General features: G+C 55.7%; 1 protein-coding gene, 1 long non-coding RNA gene and 1 pseudogene across 3 annotated transcripts; 1 reads left to right on the forward strand and 2 right to left on the reverse strand.

Annotated features, from left to right (window-relative positions):
* Positions 1-7,613: 7,613 nt before the first annotated feature.
* Positions 7,614-9,353, reverse strand: LOC101094059 (annotated as a pseudogene).
* A 10,134-nt stretch (positions 9,354-19,487) lies between these two features.
* LOC102901906 lies at positions 19,488-22,775 on the reverse strand. 2 transcript variants are annotated; one of them, XR_006589488.1, is made up of 5 exons: positions 22,115-22,775; positions 21,526-21,612; positions 20,240-20,574; positions 19,884-20,121; positions 19,488-19,657 (listed from the first exon to the last, which is right to left on the reverse strand). It is a non-coding gene; the product is annotated as an uncharacterized LOC102901906 (long non-coding RNA). The 2 variants fall into 2 exon arrangements; XR_441795.4 differs by lacking the exon at positions 22,115-22,775 and having other exon boundaries at positions 21,526-21,817.
* A 1,170-nt stretch (positions 22,776-23,945) lies between these two features.
* LOC105261158 (polyunsaturated fatty acid (12S)/(13S)-lipoxygenase, epidermal-type-like) lies at positions 23,946-26,402 on the forward strand. The gene is made up of 8 exons (XM_045045030.1): positions 23,946-24,080; positions 24,264-24,394; positions 24,600-24,768; positions 25,023-25,212; positions 25,338-25,419; positions 25,511-25,616; positions 25,717-25,819; positions 26,194-26,402. The coding sequence occupies exons 1-8, from the start codon at positions 23,946-23,948 to the stop codon at positions 26,259-26,261; spliced, it is 984 nt and encodes a 327-aa protein (XP_044900965.1). The 3' UTR covers positions 26,262-26,402.
* The last annotated feature ends 1,157 nt before the right edge of the window (positions 26,403-27,559 follow it).

The raw sequence follows: 27,559 nt of genomic DNA on the forward strand, positions 1-27,559 counted from the left end.
CACAGCGCTGGGCGCCGTCGCGAGCCGGAGGCACAGACGTGAACAAAACGTCTAAGAATCGCTGCCCTGCCCTCGGCCGTTTACGTTCCAGGTGCGTGTGGGGGGCGGACTGTAAATGAGCGTGTGTCAGGTGATGCCGAGTGCAGCGGAGGACAGGGGAAGGGGTGCGGGGTGTGTTGTTAACATTGGACGGGAATTTGCAGCCGTTAAACGTGGGGGGATTTATAGAGCGCATCCCCCCATTACTGCGACTGCATGCGGGCGTGCGCAGTGGGAAGCAGGACAGACCGGGAGGGTCTCGCTGAGAAGGCGATGGTCATTACAGACCCGAAGGAGCGGGCGGGCGGCAGGGCTCTGTCCGGGGTGGGGAGGTGCTCCAGGCCGAGGGCAGAGGGCACAGCAGGTAAGAGTGTTCTCGGGGTGTTGAAGGAACCCAGGGGCGCCGGAGGGGCCGAGAGAGCGGGGTGAGGCGTGGAGGGTGGGGGCAGGAGCGGGCGGCGATGAGAGGAGGCCGCTTGGAGGGTTCGGGCAGGCGACCTAATAGGATTCGTCCGCTCTGGGGAAGTGGATGCAGGTGAGGGTCCGGCTGGGAGCAGGGGCGCCGGCCAGGAGGCCGAGTCGGTGCGCAAGTGGTTGATTTCTAGGTAACGTTTGAGGGAGGAGTTGACGACGTGCGGATGGTTCCGTCTCTGTCCGTGCAGAGTCTCCTCGTTCTCTTTTCCAGCCGCCCGGGGTGCGTTTGCCAGCATGTATGCGACCGGCCCCTGACACGTGGGCATTTCGGCCCCTGGCTTCTGCCGCGGAGCAAGCAGATGACGTGCACGTGTCGTGCATGCAGTTATTTGTCCGTAGGACCGGGTGCTGGAAAGAGAATCGCGGAGCCCTCTCGGATGCTGTCCCGGTTTGGGGCCCGGACCTTGCCCACCTGCGCTCTTCTCTGCGCCCGTGTGTTAGACGGGAAACGTCCCCGCCTCGCGTTCTTTTCAGTGTTCAGGGCCTTTGAACTTCCTGTTCTGCAGAACGGGCGTGTGCCGTGCCTGCGAAAGTGCCACTTTTACTTGCTTGTGGTTTCGTGGCTATCTTTATGTGGCGGGAAAGTTTGCCCTTCGTGTCCAAGCCTTGCACCAACCTTCCTGACGCTTTGGCTCTCATCTGCGCGTGGTAGTTTCCGACCTGCTGGACGTTTTTAGGAAGTGTGTTTATCAATAAGTCTTTTACCTCTCGGGTCTTCAGTCCTATTTTTATTATTGATTGATTGTGTTTATTTATGTAAAAAAAATTTTTTTTTAATTTTTATTATTGAGGCAGAGCGTAAGCAGGGGTGGGGCTGAGAGAGAGGGAGACACAGAATCTGAAGCAGGTTCCAGGCTCTGAGCTGTCAGCACAGAGTCCAACGCAGGGCTCGAACTCACGAACTGGGAGATCATGACCTGAGCCGAAGGCGGACACTTAACCAACTGAGCCACCAGGTGCCCCTGATTGTGTTTATTTTTGAGAGAGACAGTGAGGGGGGCAGAAAGAGAATCCCAAGCCCTCTTCCGGGCTCAAACTCATGAACCACGAGATCACGAGCAGAGCCGAAGTGGGTTGCTCAACCGACTGAGTCACCCAGGAGCCACTTTGAGTCCTAGTTTTAAAAGGCCATCACCTTGGGGCAGCTGGGTGGCTCAGTCGGTTAACTGCCAAATTCAGCTTAGGTCATGATCTCCTGGTTTGTGGGTTCCAGCCCCGCGTCAGGGTCTGTGCTGACAGCTCAGAGCCTGGAGCCTGCTTCGGATTCTGTGTCTCCCTCTCTCTCTTGGCCCCTTCCCTGCTTGCATGTGTGCTCGCGCGCGCTCTCTCTCTCAAAAATAAAACATTAAAAAATTTTTAAGAAAAAAACGCTATCACCTTTCTGAGATTTTTAGGAGACTTACTATGTTTTCAACATTTTGATGCTGCTGCGATCTCATGCTACAGATCCTTTGACAGTTTTGGTTTTTATGTGTAAGTCTTTCATCCGTTTGGAATTTATCCCAATATAAGGCTTGAGATACAGATCCGACTTTACTGTTTTATCCAAAAGTCTTTTATTTTATTTTTTATTTTTAAAAATTTACATCCAAATTAGTTAGCATATAGTGAAACAATGATTTCAGGAGTAGATTCCTTAATGCCCCTTCCCCATTTAGCCCACCCCCCCTCCCACAACCCCTCCAGTAACCCTCAGTTTGTTCTCCATATTTGTGAGTCTCTTATGCTTTGTCCCCCTCCCTGTTTTTATATTATTTTTGTTTCCCTTCCCTTATGTTCATCTGTTCTGTCTCTTAAAGTCCTCATATGAGTGAAGTCATATGATTTTTGTCTTTCTCTAATTTCACCTAGCATAATACCCTCTAGTTCCATCCACGTAGTTGCAAATGGCAAGATTTCCTTCTTTTTGATTGGTGACTAATACTCCATCGTGTATATATGCCACATCTTCTTTATCCATTCATCCATCGATGGACATTTGGACTCTTTCCAGACTTTGGCTATTGTCGATAGGGCTGCTGTAAACATGGGGGTGCATGTGTCCCTTCGAAACAGCACACCTGTATCCCTCGGATAAATGCCTAGTGGTGCAGTTGCTGGGTCGTAGGGTAGTTCTATTTTTAGCTTTTTGAGGAACCTCCATACTGTTTTCCAGAGTGGCTGCATTAGCTTGCATTCCCACCAACAATGCAAAAGAGATCCCCTTTCTCCGCATTCTTGCCAACATCTGTTGTTGCCTGAGTTGTTCACGTGAGCCTTTCTGACAGGTGTGAGGTGGCATCCCGTTGTGGTGTTGATTTGTATTTCCCTGATGATGAGTGGTGTGGAGCATTTTCTCACGTGTCGGTTGGCCATCTGTCATCCAAATGTCTTGAATCAAACAGTCTGTCTTTTGCTGCTTTGAAGTCCCCCCTTTGCCCTGTTCTGGATTTCTATTGTATCTGGGTCTGTTTCTTGACCTTGTATTTATTCCACTCATCTGCTCATATACACTTTCCCATTGGGGCTTTATGTTATGTTCCAGTATCTGGTCCAAAGAGTAGGTGTTCAGCGTGTTTTGGTTTGACCTTGGAACAGGTCATTAGTAGGAGCCGGAAAGGGTTCACAGTGGAGGACAGGGCCCGGCAGACTAGCCCCTCTGGGGTTGACAGTCGTGGCGATGCGAGGGCACGGGTCTCAGCCAGCTCTTCAGCAGCCCCACAGCATGCGTGTGGCCAAGGTGGGGAAGGTTGGCCAGATACTAGGATAGCTGATTGAGGTCTCCCAGCAGTTAATAATCCTGCCCAAAGGGTTAAGAGATCAGGGTTATTCTGGAGAAGAGTGTTTGGGGTGTGCCCTGGACCTTACTCAAAACCCCTGTAAGCAACTGGGATGTGGACCCGTGTGTTACGTTTTCACGGGACACTGACTTGGAAGGCTACCGCGCGTCTGCACGGGTTGCCTTCGGGCTCCTGTGTGACAGGGGAAGAGGCTGCGGCTTAGCGGAAGGGGGGAATCGGGTGGTTGGGGCACGCGGGAGAGCCCTTCTCCAGGGCAAGGTGCAGGGGCCACGGGCACACCGGAAGGCTGTGCTCCCGAGTTTGGGCGCTGTTCTGCAGGTGGCGGAGATCCCTTTCTTTTAAAAAAAATTTTTTTAATTTATTTTTGAGAGACAGAGACAGAGCACAAGTGGGGGAGGGGCAGAGAATGAGACGCAGAATCGGAAGCAGGCTTCAGGCTCCGAGCTGTTGACACAGAGCCCGATGCGGGGCTCGAACTCACAAACTGTGAGATCATGACCTGAACCAAATTCGGACGCTTAACTGACTGAGCCACCCAGGTGCCCCGTCGGGGATCCCTTTCAAGTTTAACCTCGCGGAGAGACGGGACTAGTTGTGTTTTCCGTCGGCCTGCGGAGGAGAGCTGAGCCCGGGGGGGCAAACGGGAAACGGGCAGTGGTCGGCGGGGGCGGGGGTGCCGGAGCGTGGCTTTGCGCCACGGCCGTGGGCATAACGGGAAGGCAGGCGGCCCGGCGTCCACGAGTGCCCTTTGACCCGCCATCACGAATGCTTCCTCGCTGGGGACCCTTGCCAAAGGCTGGCCGGGCCTCACCTGGGAGCAGCTGGCCGCCTGGCCCAGGCCGTTAGCCCCGTCGTGTCGTTGCTGCTGACTGTTCTCTAGAGATGGGCTTTGGGCGAGCAGAGAGCGGGAAGCCGTCGAGCATCCCCCACGTGGCCGGGGCTGTAGCCAGCAGAGGAGTGGCTTGGGTGGCAGGCGTTGGGGAAATGATGCATCGCTCAGTCTTGCTCTAAAGGAGTCCACGACCCGGCGATAATCGGGACACTGAGTGAGCAGCGCCTCTAGGAGAGCGAGCGGCTGGGTGTGTGGGGTCGGGAGCTCAGAGCGTCCTAGTGGGGGGCGGACGCGGCTCCCAGGGGTGGGGCAGTGAGGGCAGCGGAACCCCCATAACACCAACATTTTAGGGGCAAGGAGAGCCCTTAACGGAAAGAGGAGACCACGGAAGGGGTGATGTCCCAGAAAATGAGACAAGAGTTTTGAACGGGAGGGGAGAACAGTGCCGTGGAGAAATGTCGTGGGATTTGCCCACCACCGGCAGGCTCAGGGAGAGCAGTCTCAGAAGGCTGGGGGGGCCCGCTCCCCAGGAGAAGAGGGGAGGGACAGGATTCTACAAGGGGAGTGGAGGGGAGCAGGTAGGGTGGTGTGGACCCCCTCTTTGCACCGCCCCTCTCCACCCAGGGACTGCGGTCACCCAGCTGTCCCTGCGGTCACCCACCTGCTCCTACAACCACCCACCTGCCCCTGTGGCCACCCACCTGCCTGTGGATGTGCACTGAGGGAGGGGACTTAGGAAACGGCTGGCAGGTATGACCCGTTCACTGACGTCATGCCATCTGAAGGGGTCACCAGCAGTGGCCTCCCCCAGGGTCTGTTCCAGCCCTTTCTGTCTTCCAAGGCCAAATGCAACAATGGAAGGAGGGCCTGGGGCTGCCTGGGTGGCCCTGGGACTGCGCTGCCCCTTGTCCCCTGCCCCAGCCTGTGTCTCCTGGGGTCACCTTGGTTTCCAGCCCGAGGGCCTGGCTCACTCTCCCCTTCATCGTCTACCTGCCCGTGGGCTTCCCTCACGAGCTGCCCACCCGAAGCACCCTCTGCGCGGGGCTGTGTGCGAGGCGTCCTCTTGGGCCCTGCGTTCCCCGTGCTCTGCCCAGAGGGTTCCTGTGCCCGTGAGTGGCCGCCCCTGGTGGGATCTGAGTTCAAGGGGAAGCTACCCGTTTTCAGTCCCTCGTGAGTCCGCTGGGTCTCCCTGCCCTCAGGATGCTTGTGTCTCTCTTTAGTGCACGCCCTCTGCCTTGCCTCCCCCTTCCTCTCCTCCCTGACCCCTGCGAGGGTGCCCCTTGGTCTCCAGCTCCCATGTGGGAGCATAGAGTTTAAGCCACGTTTTTGGGTCTCAGACACCAAGAATCTAAGTCCATTTATACTTTGACCATTTCTGTCGCCGGCAACCAGCCAGGAGGTTACTCCGTTTACCGTCTGTCTGTCTGTCCGTCCAGTGAGCCCTTCACTCGCTGCTTCTGCTACACGTGTGTGGCCACACGTCCCCCCAGGTGTGGGAGATGCCCGAGGTGCGGCCTCATCCCCTTCGTCCAAGGACATCGCCGCGTCCGTCCGGGGAAAGAGGCACGGCCGATGGGAGCCCCGGGGAGTGCGGTTGGGTCCAGGGAGGGGTGGGGGCAGTGGGACGCGAGGGCGTCAGAGGGCTTTGGGGGCAGTGCCCACTGCGCCAGCACCTCAGGGGTCAGGCATTCTGGGTAGAGGAGGGTGGACGAGTCGCACCGACGCCAAGTGACCGGAGGGAGCCCAGAAGCAGGGCATTCTGACCTTCGCACTTGGTTTGTTTGTAGCAAACAAGGTGCTTCAGTTACAAATAATTTTTTATTTTATTTTATTTTATTTTATTTTATTTTATTTTATTTTATTTTATTTTATTTTATTTTATTTTATTTTATTTTATTTTATTTTATTTTATTTTGTTGTTATTTGTTATTTTATGTTATTTTATTTGTTTATTTTAATGTTTTTTATTTATTTTTGAGAGAGAGACAGCATGAGCGGGTGAAGGACAGAGAGAGAGGGAGACACAGAATCCAAAGCGGGCTCCAGGCTCCGAGGTGTCCACAAAGAGCCCGACGCGGGGCTTGAACTCACGAACCCGCGAGATCATGACCTGAGCCGAAGTCGGATGCTTAACCGACTAAGCCACCCAGGCGCCCTCAGTCTGTCTTAAAACACCAACGTCATGGATCTAATTCGTGGCTTCATCAGTTCCTACTTGATCTTGTTTTTCTCTAGAAATAAGATCCATTCTTCAAGTTGCTAAAATACTTGTTTTGATGTTTTCTCGGTGTTATGAAATCTTGTCAGACACCCCCGCCCCTGCACCCCCAGAGACTACGGTCTCAGATCCTCGTGGGCGCCGAGGGTCTCGGCAGTTGGCGTATGCTTGGCTGGGGCTCTGAAGCTTATCTTCCTCATAAGTTGTAGCTTCTGCGATCTGTCTTTCCTGCCCGGATGGCACGTTCCTTTAGTTTCGCTTGGCCAGAGTTATGGAACATCTGTACTGTCATTATGATATACTGACTTGCTTTGTTAGTGTTACTTAAAAAGCATGCATGCGTTATGAGTGTCTTACTGTGCTTGAGGGGGCAGGTAGTAGGTTCGTCTCCCGGGAGGGGGTAGGGCTGTGTTTGCACGTTAATGTTCCTCTTTAGGACTTGGGTCCTAAATTGAGCATCTCAGGACCGACCACCACCCCCCCACCCCCGGTGGACTGTGAGTGCCGCGTGCTGGCAGACTGGCCGGACCTCCTCCCTACCTGGGTCACCACACCTGCTGATCAGTCCTTCCTCCTGTTCTTGGAACGGTTCCTGTTTTTTCCAGGACTCTTTGACTCACATACAGTTCCCTGTTTATATCCTTTACTATTTATCGATGGGAATGAACATTTCCCTGTTTATTATAAACAAATGTACTTAGAAGCACACACGTTCATATGCAGCAACATCCCCTTTCTTATTAAAACCTATAGGGGCACCTGGGTGGCTCATTCGGTTAAGCATCTGACTTTGGCTCAGGTCATGATCTCACCGCTTGTGGGTTCGAGCCCCGCGTCGGGCTCTGTGCTGACAGCTCAGAGCCTGGAGCCTGCTTCAGATTCTGTGTCTGCCTCTGTCTCTGCTCTTACCCTGCTCGCGCTCTCTCTCTCTCTCTCTCTCTCTCTCTCTCTCTCTCTGTCAAAAGTAAACATTAAAAAAACCCACCTATAACAACTTCAAAAATTCGAATATAATCCCTCTCTTCTGTATCGTGTTATACTTTTTTGTAACGGTTTACAGTGACTCTTCTCTTTTTGGTGTTACTGTGAATTTAGGTCTTTCCCAAATGAATTGTAGCAGACACCCTTGGGCGCCTACTCCCCCCATCCATTACCCCCATTCACTTGGTGGTGGGACCCACGTTGCATTTTTCAGTCCACCCTTCCTCAGGTGGCTCGGGTAAATCCTGACTAGGCTAGGGGATCAGACGCTTCCGTCCCCGCTGCCTGCTTGAAGGATTTGGGTTTGGTGTCCGGTTTTGGCCAAAATAGATAGGAAGAGGCCTGCTGGATGGTTTCTGGGAAAACTGCCCCCCCCCACCTTTTTTTAACTTGGAATTTTAATTATGTACATGAATAACAGCAGGAGAACGGGGAGTTCCGAGGCTGGACACAGTCTCTAGGTGAAAAGATTACTAACAGTTCACTCGTAATTGGCATCACCCAGGATAACAGAGAAGGCTCGCGTAGTTTTTCCTGAAGAAGAAAGCCGATTTATGGCATTCAGAACTGACTTCTCTGCATGTCTAACTGGGGTGTCTCTTCAGGACAGAGTGCGAGCAGGGGAGGGGCAGAGAGAGAGAGAGAGACCCAGAATCCGAAGCAGGCTCCAGGCTCCGAGCTGTCAGCACAGAGCCTGATGCGGGGCTCGAACTCACGGGCTGTGATATCATGACCTGAGCCGAAGCCAGACGCCCAACCGACTGAGCCACCCAGGCGCCCCACTGGGGTGACTCTTGATCAGACGGGGGCCCCCAGATGTGCAGTGAGCTGATCGTTTGCAAGGGAGCGGTGGACAAGACAGTGGAGGGGAGGCTGTCTGCAAGGAGGCAGTGGTTGGGGGCTGTTTTTAAAGGGGGAAGTTGAGGTACGGTGATGCGGGGGATTCTTTTTTGGTAGCTGAGCCTGGTTGTAAGTAGCCCTCTGGTCACTTAGGGCCTGTGGATACCCCGGGGCGGGTTGCCTGATGGGCCTGTGTGCATTCCATCGCTCAAGCCTGTTTGCCTAAACCCAGCCTCTACGTTTTCTGCCGTTTTCCTATAGAAGTACTGGTTTCCTGCAGGGACTTCCCCCACGTTTACCTATAACTGATTAAAATGGGCAGAACGTGGAACACTCTAGTTATTTCCAGGTGAATTCTTCACATTTCCTGGCCTTTGGAAGTTCTCCTTCCAGAAATCTTCTACGACTGTGTATCCTCGTAAAGCCCCGTCATGTAATTTCTCTCCACGGATCTGGACAGATACAGTGGCTTGTTGTGGGGAATCAAGAGAGGCAGTTCATCTCACGAACCCAGAGGACACCCCGGCTTCTTTAGTTTTGAACCTTTAGCCGAAAGAAATCCAACAACGCCAGCAAAGCCAATAACACCAAGTCTCGGAAAAGGTCCAGGAGGCGCACCTTGGAGATATCCGCGGCTGTCTGGCCCCCATCGAGCCAGACTCTGCATCTCGGGCTTCGTGTGTGAGTGTATTTCCGGACCCCAGCTGGTCTATGGCTCACGGTAACGTTGGAGGTGTGAGACGCTTCCTTCAAGGCGGGCCCTCAGCTCCTCCACACATTTAGATTGACCCCCGGGGACGGAGTAGAGCGAAAGCCCATTGACTTCCACGGAGGTTTGGTGAGGTGAGCCCTTTTCAGGGGAGGCGTAGACCTTGAAGGTGAGCCGACTCAGGCTGGCCGGCCCCACAGACCTCGGAGTTACCTTGAATGTGCTGCTGGCAGAGGGCACTCCGGCCTCCCCTGCTCTTAAAAAGGCCCAAGAAGAGATGGTCTTTCTTTCCGCCACTGTATGGTGTTGGGTCTGCATGGGATCATTGGGGTAGGAGCACCAGCTTGCCAAGGAGGTGAGTCACTGGAGGAGCTAATTCACGAAGGATGGACGGATGGGAAAACAAAACCCCAGCTCCTCGGTGACGCTGACCTGGACAACCCTAGACTCAACCTACCTTATGGGCGTCTTATTTTCTGAGATAAGTTTTTCCCTACTGTCTGAGCCATTTTGAATAGATTTTTTTTTTTTTTTGGTTACTGGCAAGAGAAAACATTCTATATGTAAGTGAAATAATTCACTTATTTCAGTCAGCCCCATTATTTAGGTTTTGCTCCCTGAAATGTCACGACCCAGCCAGTGGGAGCCCCTCTAATTGGAAACACGCCCTTTTCAGTACTGCCTCTGACTTTCTTGAGAACGCCCTTACTTTTTTTTTTTTTTTTTTAGCGACAATAGTATGTTCCAGGCGTATCTTGAGGTTTGCCTGCTCGAAGGTATGGAGTCAGCTGCCCTCCAAGGAGCCCGCGTTTTAGTGGAGAATAATATTGTAGACCACAGTCCGGTTTCCAAGGAGCTGGTGTAGGTAGAAAAGACCATTGTTGCTGTCGGGACTCTTTTCGTTGTGACAGAGCTGGAAAAATCATTTCCTTCACGTGTCCATAGTTCTTACAAATCAGTAAGAAAAAGACCAAAATCCCAGGGAGAAACGGAGCGGCCGGCCCACAGAAAAGGAAATACCAGTGGCTTCTACGATGTGGAAAGATGCCCAACTTTACTCAGCGTAAGAGAAACGGAAGTTAAAATGACACGAGTGTACCGTTTCTCACCTGTCACACTGGCTGCGGCGAGGGCGTTCAAGAGCACGGTGTTGGCGAGACTGAGGGAAAGGGGGCATCCTCACGCATCACTGGCCTCGCTGACGGGGGAGTAAATTGCCACAGCATCTGTCGGGGGCAGCTTGACACGTGCCAAATGCACACAGGCTTGTGGCCCAGAAATTCCATTTTTAGGATATCGTGCTACGTGTATACTTACATTTGAGAAACCATGTATGTGCCCGGCGATTTCTTTTAGCAAAACACTTCTTTTTTATATATATATATTTTTTTTTATTAAAATTTTTTTTCAACGTTTTTTATTTATTTTTGGGACAGAGAGAGACAGAGCATGAACGGGGGAGGGGCAGAGAGAGAGGGAGACACAGAATCGGAAACAGGCTCCGAGCCATCAGCCCAGAGCCTGACATGGGGCTCGAACTCCCGGACCGCGAGATCGTGACCTGGCTGAAGTCGGATGTTTAACCGACTGCGCCACCCGGGCGCCCCACTTCTTTTTTATATTTACACAAGATTGCCAGCATCCTAAATGTCCACTTAGACAAAGCTGGTAGGGTAGACTGTTTTGCTACATCAAAACAGTGGCACCCTTTTTAAGAAATATTTATTTCAATTAAAATATTTATTTATTTTGAGAGAGAGGGAGGGAGAGAGCAGGAGAGGGGCAGGGAGACAGGAGACACAGAATCTCAAGCAGGCTCCACACTGTCAGCACAGAGCCGGATGTGGGGCTCGAAGTCCCGAACCTGAGATCATGACCTGAGCCGAAGTCGGATGCTCCACCTACTGAGCCCCCCGGGCGCCCCCAAACAGTGACACCCTTAAGCACAAGGAAGCTCTTTAAGTGCTGATACACGATGGTCTCCTGATTGAATCTGCAAGGTGGAAAAACCAAGCTGCGGAACAGCGTGGAGAATATGCTACCACGTGCAGGAAGAGGAGGAGGACGATCGGCGTGTCTCCGCTGGTGAACGTGCGTAGGGAAGACGTACGGCGACCACAGGAGGTGGAGACACCGGGTGGCGCGGGGCTGAGCGGGAGACCCTGGCGAATGCCACTTTCTTCCTGCCGTTCCCACTTTGCGTCATGGAAAGTTACCGCCCACGAGAAGAGTAAACCAGAAACGATGCTGTCCCTGTTTCTGTTGACGTCACTTGCTTTGTCAGGCTTATGGGACTCGGCGTCACGGCTACTGGAGTCCATCTGGCTATTCCTTTATTATTTATGTTGCCTGGGAGTTACTCGTTTGCCTGTGTCTCTCCCGAGGGAAGGGCTTATTTTTAACGGGCCTTTGTGCCCAGTGTGTTTTAGCAAACACCTCTCAGCACCCGCAAGCCCGATACCGCGCTGTATCCAGAAGAAACCAAAATGAGGACGTCCTGCTGGGAATGTGGTCCCGGCCGAGGGAAGCTGGCTCACCGCGGCTGGGGATCCGGCCGTCGGCACCAATTACTGTGGCATTAAGTGTGCGGTAATGAAGCATGCACAGGGCAAAAGCGGTAGAGAGCAAAGCCGATGAGGTCTGGCGGGGGGCGGCGGGATCACCGGGGAGGACTCCCAAAAACCGGAATCCGACCAGGGATTAGAAGGCTGAACAGAACGTCCCAGAAACAGGGACTACAAGCAAACTGCAGAGTGGGTTCTGGGAAACACGGATCCGGCCCACGTGGGGATCCGGCCCACGTGGTGAGGTGAGGCTGGGCTGTCGTGGAATAAGGTGGGAGAGGGGCGGGCCAAGTGGAAAGAGCGTCGAAGGCCAAGAAGCTTGGATTTTTATCCCGCAGGCAACAGGCGGGTAGCGATGAGCCCCCGAGCTTGGCGCAGGGAAGGCCTGTAAGTGTTGGAAGTTGACCAAGTTAGTTCCGAGGCCACGCTGTACCTCACTGAGAAGCTCCTGTGGACCAGCACCCCCCCCCCCCGCCCTCCTCCCCTGCAACCTTAAGCATGACCCTCCCAGGGAAGAGCCACCTCGTGAAGCCAGTGTGTGTGTGAGTGTGTGTGTGTGTGTGTGTGTGTGTGTTCGGATGGGGAGGCCTTGGGGCCCCTGGGTGGCTCACTTGGTTGAGCGTCTGACTTTGGCTCAGGTCATGATCACCTGGTTTGTGGGTTCAAGCCCTGTGTCCGGCTCTGTGCTGACAGCTCGGAGCCTGGAGCCGGCTTCGGATTCTGCGTCTCCCCCTCTCTCTGCACGTCTCCAGCTCACGCTCTCTCTCAAAAATAAATAAGCGTCAAAAAAATTAAATTAGATGGGGAGGCCTTCCCAGCCCCACACTGGGAGGCCCCCTTCCCTCCTCCTCCCCCAACCAGGGTGGCTGTGTGCCTCCCTGGCCCCCCCGCCCCCGCCAGGCCCGCCTTCTTGGGCTCCGGGCTGGTGGAGACCCGGGTGCCCCCACACCCGGGGGGCCCGCTGGGCTTCCGAGGGGGAGGGGTCCGGGCTCTGCTCTTCAGAGAGTCCGCTCTTCCCCCTGGGACCGCGACTGGTCTTCCGGCAGGATGGGTGTCCGCGCCGCCGCGTGTCCACCGGCTCCTCGCTGTGCCTGGGCTCCAACAACCAAGTGCAGCTGTGGCTGGTGGGCCAGCACAGGGAGGCGGCGCTCAAGACGGGCGCGGGAACAGGACACGGCGGGGACAGGTGACACGAGGGCCCAGACGGGGCGCACAGCGCGCTCCCCCGCGGCCTCCTTGGAGGTGACCAGTGCGCGCCCGCCCGTCGTGGCGCAGAGCTCGGCCTTTCCTCGAATAGGCCGTCCGTCCTCCCGTGTCCCCCGTTCTTAAAAGCTGCCGTTTCAAGCCTTCTGCAGCGTCGCTAGGTGGGGGACCTGCGGGCCCTCCCCGGGTACCCGGCGGGGATGCAGGCGCCGGGGAGGAAGCCCGAGGTTCGAAGCCCGCGTTTCCCAGCCTTTTCCCTGCTCTCGCCCCATCCACCTGCTACTCGCCCGGCTCCGACCCGCCGAGCGCCCCCCCCTCCCCCCCCCCCCCCCCCCCCCCCCCCCCCCCCCCGCTTCCCTTCCTCCGCCTCTAACCGAGAGTGCGCGCGGTCAGTTCTGTCTCCCGGACCTCTCGGCCCCGAGCCCCGCCCCCGCCCACCGGGGCCGCCTTGAACCCGAGTCGCCTGCGTGCCCTCCACCACCCCGCCCCGGCCGCCCTTCCACCACCAGAGCGGTTCTCCAAACGTTCCCACTTCAAAGGTGCCCCCGCGCAGAACACGGGAGTGGCTTCCGTGTGTCCTCGGGACCAGCCCAACGCCCGTGGCTTACCCTCGAGGCTGCACGGTGTGGTCGTGCCCCTCTCCCCACAGCCCTGCCCTGAGCCCCAGCTCCACGACGGGGCTCGGCTCGCTTCGGCCCCGTCTCCCGGTACCCCTGCGCGGCACGCCTCCCCGCCTCTCCCTCTCCCGCGCGGCCCGAACCAGCGCCGCCCCCTGGAGGGGTCTCTCTAGTCGGCAGGCACGTCGTGCGGAAGGCCTGCCAGGGCCGGGGACTGCCCGCTGCATCCTGGGGGCGCTGGCGAGGGCACCCCTGCTGCTCTGCTCCGTGGTCCCCGCGCCCGGGGGCGCTCCCTCGGGGCGCGGCGCGTGGCGCGGTGACTACAGGGAGGAAGAAGTGAGGAGGGGGTGCACCTCCCCGTCTCGTGTCTTCCGCCTCACCCCGACCCGCGTGGGGTCGTGGGGCCACCTGCTCCGTGCGCGCCTCCTTGGCTGTGCGGCTCCTTTCGCGCGCCTTTCCCAGAGGCCCTAGGAAGGGCGTCCGGCGCGGGCAGGGCTCAGTCCCGGGGCTGCTTCTGGGGAGCCCCGCGGTGGCTGAGCCCCTGTCGCCCGTAGGAAGTGGAGTTTCAGGCGGTCGTGCAGGGCCCCGGGGCCAGTGGGGACGAGTTCAGGTTCCCGTGCTACCGCTGGGTGGAGGGCGCTGGCATCCTGAGACTGCCCGAGGGCACCGGTGAGCGCGGGGCTGGGGGTGTGAGGAGGCCTGGTGGGGGGAGCGGAGGAAAGGGGGCAGGGCGCGCGGGCTGGAACCTGGAAATCGGGGTTCGGGGCGGTTCTGGAAGAGGCGGGTTGTTGGAGATACACCTGCCGGCCGGAGGCTGGGGGAGGGCAAGATGCTGAAGGGGCAGGGCCAGCGGGCAGGACCGGCAGGGGAGGCGTCCTTGGCGGGCAGGGGAGAGGCTCTCCGGAGGAGCCTCACTGCCCACCTCTCCTCCCCACGCGTAGGCCGCACGGTGCTGGACGACCCTCAGGGCCTGTTCAGGCAGCGCCGGGAACACGAGCTGGAGGAGAGGAGGAAGCTGTACCGGTCAGCCCTCCCCCCGCACCCGACTCCTCCCGACCCCACTCGACCCTCCTCCCGCACCCCGACTCCTCCTGACCTAGCGATGCCGGAGAGGGCGACGGAAGGCACGGCCGCGGAAAGCACCCCTTTCTGGGTACTTGCTCTCTGCCTCCGGCGGGTACCTGCGCGGCCCCCTGCGCCCCGCGGCCCATACGGGGCTTTGGGCGCCACCTGCTGGCCGCCAGGCAGTACTGGACAGGGGACCTGCCTTGGGCGCAGAAATTCGGAGAAAGGGGCGAGCGGCTGGGGCCTCAGGGAACTTTGGAACACCTCCTCCCTGCAGCCCCTAGAGGAGCTCAGGGCTGGGTTATGGCTGGGCTGGGGATTCTCACCTAGTGACTACAGTCCGGGGCAGGATGACAACACCAGCGTTGTGCGTTTATTTTCTGAATTCTTGTATTTTATTATTATTTTTTTTAAGTTTAGTTATTTGAGAGAGAGCACAAGCGGGGGAGGAGGAAGAGGAGGAGGAGGAGGAGGAGGAGGAGGAGAGAGAATCCCAAGCAGACTCCATGCCATCAGCGCAGAGCCTGACGCGGGGCTCAAGCTCACGAACTGTGAGATCATGACCCGAGTCAAAGTCGGGTGCTTAACGGACTGAACCACCCAGGTGCCCCTTTCTCACCAACACTTATTGTTTTCTTGTCTTTTTGACAATAGCTGCCTAACGGGTGTGAGATGATAATCTTATTATAGTTTTGATTTGTTGTTTGGTCTGGTTTTAGGTGGCTGTCTGCTTTTTGTGTGAGAATTTTCTGTGTTCTGTTTTTATGTGACTATTCAGGAAGATCCAAAACCTATTGCCACCACCTTCCCAGGAACTCTATGTATTACTTTTTGTAGTTAAGAACCCCTGAGGTATGGGAAGCTTAATCTGGGCATTATTTGGAAGGTCGCCATGGCAGGGAGCCAGCGTTGATTTCTGAGGAATGGAAGCGTCATCAGGTCGGTTCGGAAGTTTAACTTGGCAGAAGTTTGGCGACTGGGGAAAGGTAGTGGAACGGGAAAGGCCAATTATGACGGTACCTCAGCCCTCCAAATGGGAGATGCTACTGAGGGAGAGGTGAGGGGGAACGGGTGTGAGAAACACGGTGGGGGCCGAATCAAGTGGCTTGGTGACGGGTGGCGGGAGAGGAAGGAGAGTTGGAGACGTGCCGGTCAACCGGAAACTCCTGGAATGAGTGTCTGGGGAAATGGCAGAGTCCCAAACGTCAGTAGGGATGAGGGCAGTGACTGCCGAGAGGGGGACCACGGGGTTGAGGGGAGATACCACTAAGGTCTCGAAAATCAGTTTGGCGAGTTACTGGGTCCTGGGCGGAGACGCGGGTGGGTGTCCGGAGCTCGGGGAAAGATCCACGCCGGACACACGGATGTGGGGGTCGTCTGCGTTCCGCACCCAAGGAAAAGATAACAAATGGGACTAAAACAATATTTGCGGAAAAGTGAGAAAAACTGCTTGTGAGATGAAGGAACCATCTGGCTACATCAAAAATAAAAAGGCAGCACGGAAGCTTTATGTGCGCAGGAAGGGCCCGTGGCTTTCTCTCCGAGTGGTCTGGCTCTGTTTACGGGGGAGTCACTAACGTTTATTTATTTTGGGGACAGAGAGAGAGCATGAACGGGGGAGGGGCAGAGAGAGAGGAAGACACAGAATCGGAAACAGGCTCCAGGCTCTGAGCCATCAGCCCAGAGCCCGACGTGGGGCTCGAACTCGCGGACCGCGAGATTGTGACCTGAGCTGAAGTCGGACGCTTAACCGACTGAGCCACCCAGGCGCCCCTAAAACAATTTTTTTTAAAGAATGGGATTAGTGATGGCAAATTTGCACAAAAGAATGCCACGCAGTCACGAGAATGAAAGAACAACTAATGAGCAACCACGGGAACGAATTTCACAAACACATTGTTGAACAAAAGAAATCAGACGGGAAAGAGTACGGATGCTGCAACTTTATACAAAGTACGGAAACAGGCAAAACGAATCCATGGTGCCGCAGGTCGGAACAGTGGTTACCTTTGGAGGAGGGTACTGACCGGGAGGGGTCATGAGAGGCTTCTGGGGGACTGGTCATTTTCCATGGTGATTGTTTTTCCCTTTTATCTGGGTGCTGATTAGATATGAGTGCGTCCAGCCTGAGAAAGCCATCAGGTTGTACCCTGGTAACAATCCACCTTTATATATGTAACTTGTACTTCGAGACATGAAGATTAAAAGAGGATTGGCCACAGTTAAGCCACATGGACCTTCAGAGTGAAGTTACTTAGTATCTAATACAGTTTAGGAAAAGGACCCCTTTGCCAATATCGTTGTCAAATGAAAACAAATCCAGACTTAAGTAAGTGGAAATTATTCAAGAGTATTGCATGGGGAGACCACTTTGACCACAAGATCTGCAAGTGTCAGACAGAAAGAAATTTTCTCTGGTACGAGAAGTGTTCAAGCTAGAAAGAACCAGGGGTGGTGATGTGGTCAAACCTTGGAGCAAAACACCAATCAACCAACCAACCAAACGAAACCCTTGGAGCAGAAAATCTCTCTCCTTCAGGTTGGCTGAAGGGGTGTTCCCCAATACTAGAAATTCTCTTTGATTTTTTCTGACCTCTAGCCCTCTGCATTAAGGTTGGGCGTGGGGTGGGGGAGATGGGCCGTAAACGCCCGGTGCATACCGTCCAGACGCATCATTGATTCTCCCGGGGGAAGGCAAACAGGTGTTGGGAATCCCTCTGTGAGGCGGGAGCAGGAGTCAGTAACAGTGACGAAACAGGTCTCTGGGAGGACTGAAGGCAGCGTGGCATGAGGGGCTGAAATTCGAGGGAATCTGGCCTTTGTTTATTTATGGCCCACACGTCTTGGACTCGTATACATCTTTCTTCCCATTAAGGTTTTGTTTTTGTTTTTTAATGTCTGAGAGACAGAGAGACAGAGTGTGAGCAGGGGAAGGGCAGAGAGCGAGGGAGACACAGAATCCGAAGCAGGTTCCAGGCTCCGAGCGGTCAGCACAGAGCCTGACGCGGGGCTCAAACTTGTGAACCGTGAGATCATGACCTGAGCTGAAGTTGGACGCTCAACCGACCGAGCCACTCAGGCGCCCCTCCCATTAGGTTTTAAATTTTTTTTTTCAACGTTTATTTATTTTTGGGACAGAGAGAGACAGAGCATGAACGGGGGAGGGGCAGAGAGAGAGGGAGACACAGAATCAGAAACAGGCTCCAGGCTCCAAGCCATCAGCCCAGAGCCCGACGCGGGGCTCGAACTCCCAGACTGCGAGATCGTGACCTGGCTGAAGTCGGACGCTTAACCGACTGCGCCACCCAGGCGCCCCATGGTTTTAAAAAAAAATAATCGGCTTTAGTTTTTAGAGCAGTCTTAGATTTACAGAAAATAATTGAGTAGACAGTACAGAGAGTTCCCAACACATCTCTGCTCCCCCATCTTGTGTGTAGTTTTCCTATTAATGTTACACATTATTAATAATACATAATGTACCTTGCAGTGATATTGTACATTTGTTACAATCATTGACCTGATCCTGATACAGTAACTAAACTGAAGCGACTATCGTAACTGATATAAGAATTGGCGAAAGTCCATAGCTTACGTTAAAGTTGACTCTTGGTGTTACAGTTATAAGGTTTTGACAAGGGTGTGATGACGTGTATTCCTCGACGGTATCCTACAGATTGGTCTCACTGGCCTAAACTCCCCCTATTCATCCTGCCTGCCTCCACCACGGCCTCTTTGGCAACCACCCATCTTCTGTCTCTGCGATTTTGCTTCTTCCAGAGTGTCATATAGTTGGAATTATGCGGTGTGCTGCCCTTTTTATTTTTATTTTTTTATTTATTTTTGGGGGTGGGCGAGGAAGGGCAGACAGAGAGAGGGAGAGAGAGAGAATCCCGAGCAGGCTCCGCCCTGTCAGACAAGTCAATTTTATTTTTTTATTTTTATTTATTTTTATTTTTAAATTTTTTTTTTTAACGTTTATTTATTTTTGAGAGAGAGACAGAGTGTGAACGGGGGAGGGTCAGAGAGAGAGGGAGACACAGAATCTGAAACAGGCTCCAGGCTCTGAGCAGTCAGCACAGAGCCCAACACGGGCCTCGAACTCACATACCGCGAGATTGTGACCTGAGCCGAAGTCGGACGCTTAACCGACTGAGCCACCCAGGCGCCCCAGACAAGTCAATTTTAGATGGAAGTCTGTGGAAATAGAATCTGAAGTCTTTCCTATGATCTCTCCAGCTCTGTGATAGGTCCCACGCTCTGTCTCTCTTAACCGTACATCTTTATGCATTTTGTTAATTTTGAGAAATTTGAGAAACTGTGCTAATTGTTAAAGGTCTGAAAGCCCTGACCGTAGGACCCTAAAACTCACCTAAATAGTGCAGAACATCCCTGCCTTCAATATAGTTTCACTTCGGACCTGCCCTTTCACAAAGCCATGACACGACAGCCATTGCAATTGATGACTTCAGACGGGTCCACACGTGCCCGGTATTGGTCTCCTTTGGCTTCAGTCGCAAGCCCTGCTTCCTCTTTAAATCTCGGGGTTTCTTTGTGTGTAATGATGACCTTTACCATTTGCCGAATGCTTCTTTTTTAAAAAAAATATTTGAAAGAGAGCGAGCACGCGCAGGGGAGGGGCAGAGAGATAGGGAGAGAGAATCCCAACCAGACTCCGTACTCAGTGCAGAGCCCGACGTGGGGCTCGATCTCACAACGGTGAGATCACGACCAGGGCTGAAACCAAGAGTTGGACGCTTAGCCAGCTGAGCCCCCCAGGTGCCCCTTTGTTGAATGCATCTTAAACATCACATATTGCGTTAAGAGCAGTTTCCACGGTAACCCTTTCAGTGTCCAAGCAGCTTTATGATGTCGGTGTGATTGTTTTTATTTCGTAGCTGAGGACGCAGAGACTCTGAGAAGCTCGGTAACGTGTCATGGGTCGCGCGGTCACAAGTTAGAGGCGGGGCCGGAATTGGACTCGAGCGTGTCTGGCTCAAAAGCTTGTGCCCTTAACCACCACTCCGGCTTCCCCCCTCATCTCGCACCCTGAGGTTCTTCCCTTGAGATGGTCTCAAATCTTTAGACGTCACTCAAAGCAGATGGCCTCGTCTGGACACGATTTAACCCTGTTTAACGTGGAGGACTTTCCCGTTGCCTAAAGATGTCGCGGCGGTGAGGACGGAGATTCCCAAAGTCCCCCTGACAAGTTTAACGTTAGGTTTTTGATTCATATTTTCTAACTGGAGGTAACGGGTAGCTGTAGGTTTTCCCCCAAAGGGGATATTTGCTGAAGGCGAAGTAGCATGGTGGTCTCTTGGCAGGCATACCCGTGCTCCTGTGCCGGGGAGAAAAAATTCTGTATTCTTTCCACAGATAGATAGATATACGTATCTGTAGATCTATATCTGTAGAGTAGATCTCTATCTACCCGTATATCTTTAACTGTATATGTGTTTAACGATCTTCCCCACGATTCCTCTCCCTGAGAAAGAAATTCACAGAGAAATCCACACAGAAATTTAGCGTACTATTTGGCACACGGGCCATCGTCAGAGACTTACTGGCCAAGTGGAGTTGAAGTGTCTTAGCATCGAGCCCGGCACCTCCACGCGTCTCTGCTGACCTCTTGGCTTTATCGCCTTGACTTCGGGCCATCAATGGGAAGTACAAAACAGCACGGGGGTCCAGTCCCGAGACGTCACCGTCATAGGCTCACATGCTGGATTCCCGTCCAGTGGTGGAGATCGCGTGGCGTGGAAATGACGTGGCAGGGAAATACCCTGATGCCTTTGGTCATCACTAGGGACACAAACGGAGACGGGGTAATGTCTGGGGAGACAGCGCCCTAAGATCTCTTCTTCCACCCAGATACCCTCTTTGGTTGCCAGGCTCTCTGCTTTCACGGTCGGGTACGAACCTTGCTGTCAGAAACCAGGTGCCGAGGTGATTTGGACGCCACCGTTCGTTCAGACTCACAGTCAGTTTCTCGCTTTGGCGCCAGTGGTCCCAGATCACTGACTGTCGTCGAGAAGCGCACCATCGTGGAGCCACGGAAGTCCGGTGCTTTTCCGTTGGCGGGGGGGACCTTGGACTAGACTGCTCTTCTCAAAGGCGGCTGTTACGTCTCCCAGAGCCGCGGCCTTCGTGGTCATGTGGTACGAGCCCCGAGTGAGCGCTTAACCAAGCGCCTTGTTGCCGGACCCTCGCTAGCCCCCCGCTCCACCTCGATTTTTCCACCGCACGTAGAGCTTACTAAAGACGTCAGTTCAAAAATGGTTCCATTATGGGGCGGGTGGGTGGCTCAGTCAGTTGAGTGTCTGACTCTTGATTTCAGCTCAGGTCAAGATCCCAGGGTTGTGAGATCGAGCCCCACGTTGGGCTCCACACTGAGCGTTGACCCTGCTTAAGAATCAATCTCTCTCTCCCTCTCTCCCCCTCTCTCCCCCTCTGCCCCCCCCACTTGTGCTTGCTCTCTCTCTTTCTCTCTCAAATGAAATTTAAAAAAAATTTCAAATGGCTCTATTATCAACCACCCCATTCTGATCAATATAAAAAGAAGACTGATAGAACAAGTCACTAGTATTCCGTGGAGTTTGGCGTTTTGGAGGGAACTATTTCCTTTCTTCTCACCAACATGAGAGGCAGGGTGGTGTTGTCTCTAAGGCCAGGGTGAGAGTCGGGTGTGAGAGAAGCTCTTGTAAAGATGTCTGCTATAAAGGGAATGTTCTGGATAAATTCCTCTTGTGCCCCTAGACCCACTTTGTAGTGGTTTTGTTTGTTCGATTTGTTTTTTGTTTTTGAGAGAGGGAGCGCGCACAAAAAAAAAAGGAAAGGGGCAGAGAGGGAGAGAGAGGATCCCAAGCAGGCTCCGTGCTGTCTCCTCTGGGGTTGTGTCACACCCTACCCTTCCTTCGCCAGCTGTCCCTTTGTTTTTGTTTTTGGTTTTTTTTTTAATTAAAAAAAAATTTTTTTTTAATTTTTGGCACAGAGAGAGACAGAGCATGAACGGGGGAGGGGCAGAGAGAGAGGGAGACACAGAATCGGAAACAGGCTCCAGGCTCCGAGCCATCAGCCCAGAGCCCGACGTGGGGCTCGAACTCATGGACCGCGAGATCGTGACCTGGCTGAAGTCGGACGCCCAACCGACGGCGCCACCCAGGCGCCCCCAGCTGTCCCTTTGTTAATAAGCTGTCCTCCACTTACCCGAATTTAAATGCGTCCTCTGTCTTTTGTTGGGTGCTTGGCTGATGCGAGGGAGGCCAGCAGAATGAGAATCTCCTGGTGCCATCGCTGGCGTGGAGGAGAGTGAGATAAAAGTTCGCGTAAGTTTCTGACTGCCCAGGGGCCCAGGGTGTTGCCATTTTAAGTTGTCCTTCTCCATTTTGGGGAAGAACAGGGAGCAATTTGTCTTCTGAATTTGGAGGCATATTTAAAAAAAATTTTTTTAATGTTTATTTTTGAGAGAGAGAGAGAGAGAGAGAGAGCGCGCGCATGAGCAGGGGAGGGGCAGAGAGAGAGGGAGACACAGAATCCGAAGCAGCTCCAGGCTCCGAGCTGTCAGCACAGAGCCCAACGCGGGGCTCGAACCCACACACCGTGAGATCGTGACCTGAACCGAAGTCGGATGCTCAACCGACTGAGCCACCCAGGCGCCCCTGGAGGCATATTTTAAGAGAGAAACCCGTGTTTGCTATTGGTCTGGAGGCCTTGGGATTGGAGGAATCTTACTGGGGCCTTTCGGATCTAGTAAAGAGTTCCCAGAAGGCCTGAAAGAATCTTAATATATTTGAACCTGGGGGAAGATGGGGCCGTTGCCAACTCATCCGTCCTGAAAGGGTACGGCGGAGGGCCTCAGAGCCCCGTGGCCCCACATGAAGGGCAGAAGCCCAGGGACTACGGGTTTCTCTTCCAGGCCAAACGGTGGCACATGTAGCTGAAAACGGCGTCGGGATATTGCACTGAGGAAAGCTGGCTGCCGTCCTAGGAGTTCTTTCGACAACACCAGCCGGCAGCTGAGCACTGCTCCAAGAGCCAAGCGCTGGGCCTGCAGACCATCCTACCCTGCACGAGCAACAGGTGGTGGGAGGCACAGGAGCCTCTGAGGAGCGACTGCACCGGAATTTCCTCCCGGCCCCCGTCGGAGGATGGAGGAGAACCCACAGTCCAAAGGCAGGAAGAGTGATACTGCAGGCGAGTTTTGAGGGATTATACGTGGCGTGTAAATTGTGCTCGGGTCGGGGGCGGGGGGGCAACTGAGATGTGACCCGTAGGGATCTGGAAGCCGAGTTGGCGGAGGGAACGCGTTGCCAGAGAGCAAGAAGGTTCTTCCCGAAATGGAGGTTGAGGCTCTGGAGGGGAACGGTAGGTTGCGGAGCGGAGGTGGGGTTTGTCAGCGGTTGGAGTCGATGCGGAGGAGAGGAGAGTGCTTCCGGTTTGGGGGGGGGGGGAAGAAAAGAGGGCTTACTGGCGACTGCGTGAGCTGCAGAAGAGAGGCCCCCGGGGACGTGCTGCGCGGTGGCGAGTGTCGGGATGGCTCGCGGTCCCCGATTCTTGAGTGTCGGGAGGGGTGGCTGCAGCGGACGAGGTAGCCTCAGAAAACGAGTGGATTTTGCAAGGAAGCTTCCAAATCGTCTACACCGAACCGGCTCATCAGGTGACCGACGCTGAGCGTCGGGGGCAGGGCCGCCGGGGCCACACTGTGCCGGAAGCCTCGTTCCCACACGCCTGGCTCGGAGGCACCCGCCGGGGAGCCTTCTGTTTGTCAAGAATCGTGTGAGCGTTTCTGTCGCTCCTGCTTGTTACCGTCACTTGCAATTTACAAACTCGTGAAACGGGTAAACAAAAGGTATTGCTTTTATGAAAACCCAGCTCGACTGACTTACGCCTCTGTGAACAAGGATCATTTAAAAATCACCGTCAAGCGTCAAGCGGTGCCTGGGTGGCTCAGTCGGTGAAGCGTCTCTTTTATCCCGGCTCAGGTCGTGGGAGGGGGGTCAAGGGAGGGCGACTTGCCTGCTTAAGATTCTCTCTCTCTCTCTCTCTCTCTCTCTCTCTCTGCCCCTCTGCCCTGCGTGTGCTCTCTCTCTCTCCCTCTCAAAAAAATTAAATAAAAATAAATCACTGAATTTAGTGATTAGAAGGAGGCAAGACAGCTGTAGGTGTGAGGAAACCTGTAAAGATCTGGAGGGTCACCGAATTTCGTCTTTTCCCTACAAAAACCTTTCGTTTCGAGCTCCCTTTTAAACAGATGTCAACTCATCTGGCTGTGGTCTACACAAGAAAGACCCAGGGAAGGTCGTCTTAAGGACCCACGCTCCGAAAACTCCCACCCGATACGAAAACACTCGTGCGTGGCTGTTCATTTACGGTTTCGCTTTAGATCAACGCGTTTCAGGTTTGTGTCAATACTTTTTGATTCTCTCTTGATCCCCTTCTGATGTTGGCCAACCGACTAATTCAACATGCAGAAACAGAGGCAGTGTTTAAGCAGAAGCCCGTGGACTCGAGGCCTTTGGGTCACGGCAGAGCGGAAGGTCCAGGAAAGGGGGAGGGAAGCCTGTGGTGAGCCGGGGCGCTGGAGGGGTCGGACGGAAGTGAGCCTCCCAAGAAGGAAGCTAGGAGGGATGTGGACCTGTGACAGCGGCTTCTCTAAGGAGGCCCCCGAGACCCACACGTGGGGAGGCAGAGGGGCAGCCGACACTGCTGGGACGGGAGCGGGCCGATGGCACCTGCAATACGGTGCTGGCCCCGAAGAGCCCGTGTGGGGAAAGCCCCACGGAGGCTTCAGGACTGGACTTGAAGGGGAGTTCCCGACTCCTCCTCTTGCCCGGGAGTCTGGACAACCAAGCCACGGCCTCTGCCTGCCCAGCACCGTGTACTCGTCCTGCACTGTCACTCGGGATCCTTGTCAAGATGGTTTACTCACGTTCCCCTGAAAACAGCCCCCTGCACGTCGAACCTCCCTCGCTCCACTGTCTGTTGTCATCTTATTTATTCGCCATATCTGGGTGGCCCGTGGTCAGCGCCTTCAGCTCTGGGCAGAGCGTAGAACTGGCATCGGGAACGTTTGCAGGTAGACCAGGGTGCACCTTCTCCGGGGACGGTAGGGGGGCACCTGTGTTGGCGGAGAGGAGCCAGTGGGTGGGAGGTCGAGACCCTGGGAGCCGGACCACCCCCCCCCCCACCGCACCCCCCCCCCCAACCTCGCAGGGACACAGGTCTGGGTGTGGCTTTCTGGGGTTGGGGAGCGGCTGGACCTCGGATCTATTTAATCGCAGCTCTCCCCCCAGGTGCCCTCCAGGTCCGGGCGCGACGGGCAAGTACGCTATCCGCGTGGTCACCAGGGACTCGCTCCTGGCGGGTTCCAGAAACCTGGTGCAGCTGTGGCTCGTGGGCGAACAGGGGGAGGCCGACCTGGGCAAGAAGCTGTGGCCCGTGCGCAGTGAGGTCGGTGCGCAGCCCGCGGGGCACTGGGGGTCCGGGGGAGGAGGCCGGGCGGTGGGGAGGTCCCCGGAAAGGGGCTGGGCGGTGCGGGGGGGACACGGCGGGGGGACCGGGCAGGCGTCCGGAGCCCGGTGCCCTGCAGTCCTGCGCGGTCTGTCCGGGTCGGCTCGGAGGGAAGGTGGGCCGTCTCCCCGGCGGCAAGACCCGCAAGCCCGGGTCCGAGCCCGCGTCCGAGCCCGCTCCCGGTCCCGCCGCAGACGGAGTTCGAGGTCAGTGTCCCCGTGCACCTGGGGCGCCTCCTGCTGGCGAAGCTGCGCAAAATCCTGCTGGACGACGCCTGGTTCTGCGAACGGATCTCTGCGCGGCCCGGGACCCAGGGCGAGGCCCGCTTCCCCTGCTACCGCCGGGTGCGGGGCGACCAGGTCGTCTGCCTGCCCGAGGGCACCGGTGAGGGTGTGGGGGGCGGCACGCGGGGGTGGGGTCGCCATGACGCCGGAGAGGGGACAGGCAGAAGGGCGGGGCCGGCGCGGACCCGGGTCCAGGGAGGCCTGTGCTCGTGCCCCGTCCCCCAGCCCGGACCTTGAGCGACGACCACCAGGACTTCCTTAAGGCGCAGCGGGAGCAGGAACTCCAGGAGAGAAAGAAGGTGTACCGGTGAGCCCCCACCCCCATCCCCCACCGAGCCCGAGGAACCCCCAGCCCCCACTGATCCCCGATTCCTTCCTGACCCGTGTCCTTCCTCCAGGTGGGGCTCCCGGAAAGACGGCCCAATCCTGCCGGTGGCCGGGAGGACGCAGTGTGACCTCCCCAGGAACCAGAGATTCCTGGAGGATAAGGATTTTGACTTCAGGGTCTGCCGGCGAAAGCGCCCGGGGGAGGGTGGGCACCTGCTCCCCGGGACGCAAAGCAGGGGCCCTTCCTGGTCTCCCGGCACCGCCATTCTTTCCGCAGGCTGGAGGGCTTGGCCTCGAGGGTTCCCTGGACCTCACACATCCAGTTAAAAGACCGGAAGACTTCAAAAGAGCATCCCCGCGCGCAGGGACTCCCCTGGCCGGTCAGTTGCCGCAAAGTCCCCAGACCTGTGTGCACCTTTCCAACCCAGGGCTCCGAAAGAAGACGGGGAGACCGGAGGGAGGGGGTACGCTAGCGGATCAGGAGCTCGGGGCTCCCCGCAGGCTTCGGAACGGATGTCTTCAGAGCGGGCTCGAAGTTCAGGGAAGGAGGACGCCTTCTTTGGGTACCAGCTCCTCAAGGGCGCAAACCCCATGCTCCCGAGGCGGCACCAGCCTCCCAGAGCGGCTGCTGGTGCCTCCGGGGTCGGAAGAGCCCGAACCCCGGTGCGCTCCCTGTGCTCACCCCCAGCTGCCGCCCCTCCCTCAGTTCTCCCACCAACCTCTTTAATCTATACCCTCCTCCGTCTGCACTCAGGGTTTCTCCGAGGCCGCGGGGGTGTCCTGTTCGTGGCAGGGTCCGGGCACTGCAGAATCAGGTGCTAGCAGCATCCTTCACCCCGGCTCGACGACCCCAAATGACTCCAGACACTGCCGAACATCCTCTGGGGCGGGAGTGGGGACGAAAGTCCCCCTGGTCAAGAAGCGCGGAGCTAACGCCTGCCCCTGGCATCCCTTTCTTTTCTTTCCCGTCTTCTTCCTTCGTTAGATGCGTCTCAGGCTTCAGGAAAAGCCGGAGGGAAAGGGAGACCGAACAAAGCCCCGGAGGGAGCTGGAGCTATGGAGCTTTTTGGAGGGGAGGAAAAAGGGACTCTTTTTTAAGAATTCTTTTAATGTTTATTTTTGAGACAGAGACAGAGTACAAGCAGGGGAAGGGCCGAGAGAACAGGAGACACAGAATCCGAAGCAGACTCCAGGCTCGAGCTGTCAGCACAGAGCCCAACGCGGGGCTCGAACCCAAAAACCTTAAGGTCATGACCTGACTTGAAGTCAGGCGCTTAACCGACTGAGCCCCCGGGCGCCCCATAAAGGAACTATTTTGTGCTAAGTTTGGCTAAAACCTGGAGGGGGGGTGGGTGATAGGGAGGACTTTGGTTGTGGGGGCAGACGGTGTGGCCGAAAACCAGGACGTTCACTTCAGGGGGCTCCAACTCTGATGGGGGGGGGACACTGGGCGTGGAAACCTTGCGTCCAAGGGGCTTTGGCTGTGGGGAAAGGGAGGGGTGTCGGAGGGGAGAGGAAGGAAGCCCGTTGCCAATGAAATAAAGGCGGGCCGGAACCGACCCCAAGCCCTTGATCTATCCCTGCTCCCCACCCCGCAGGCTGGATCTCTGTCTGAAGCCGACTTCTCCCTGCCGGATGGGGTCAAGCCGAACGTCGTCTTAAGACAACAGGGTGTGGCGGCCCCTCTGGTCATGCTGACGCTCCAGCCCGACCGGGACTCTTGCCCACCGTCGCCCAGCGAGTCTTTCACAGACACGGATCTCCTTTAGGGGCTCCGACGCACAGGCCCCGAGGCCCCACTCTCTCTCCTGCTCTGGCTTCAGCCACCGCGCCACGGATGCCCCTGCCCCACTGTTCCTGCCCTCCGGTCCCCGCGTGGCCTGGCTGCTGGCCAAGACCTGGGTCCGCGGCTCCCATTTCCAGCTGTCCCAGCTACAGTCACACCTGCCGCGGGGACCCTTGATGGCCGAGGTGACCCCTGTGGCCACAGTGAGGACCCTGCCCGGCCCGCACCCTGCCTGCAAGCTATTTCGGCATCTCTCCTGAGTACGGCACTCGGGAAGCATCTCTGTGGAGTCTGAGCTCGTGGTAGGTGAGGCCAGTAGCGATCTTAGCTTCTG

This window comes from Felis catus, chromosome E1 (assembly GCF_018350175.1).
Source record: "Felis catus isolate Fca126 chromosome E1, F.catus_Fca126_mat1.0, whole genome shotgun sequence".
Taxonomy (NCBI): domain Eukaryota; kingdom Metazoa; phylum Chordata; class Mammalia; order Carnivora; family Felidae; genus Felis; species Felis catus.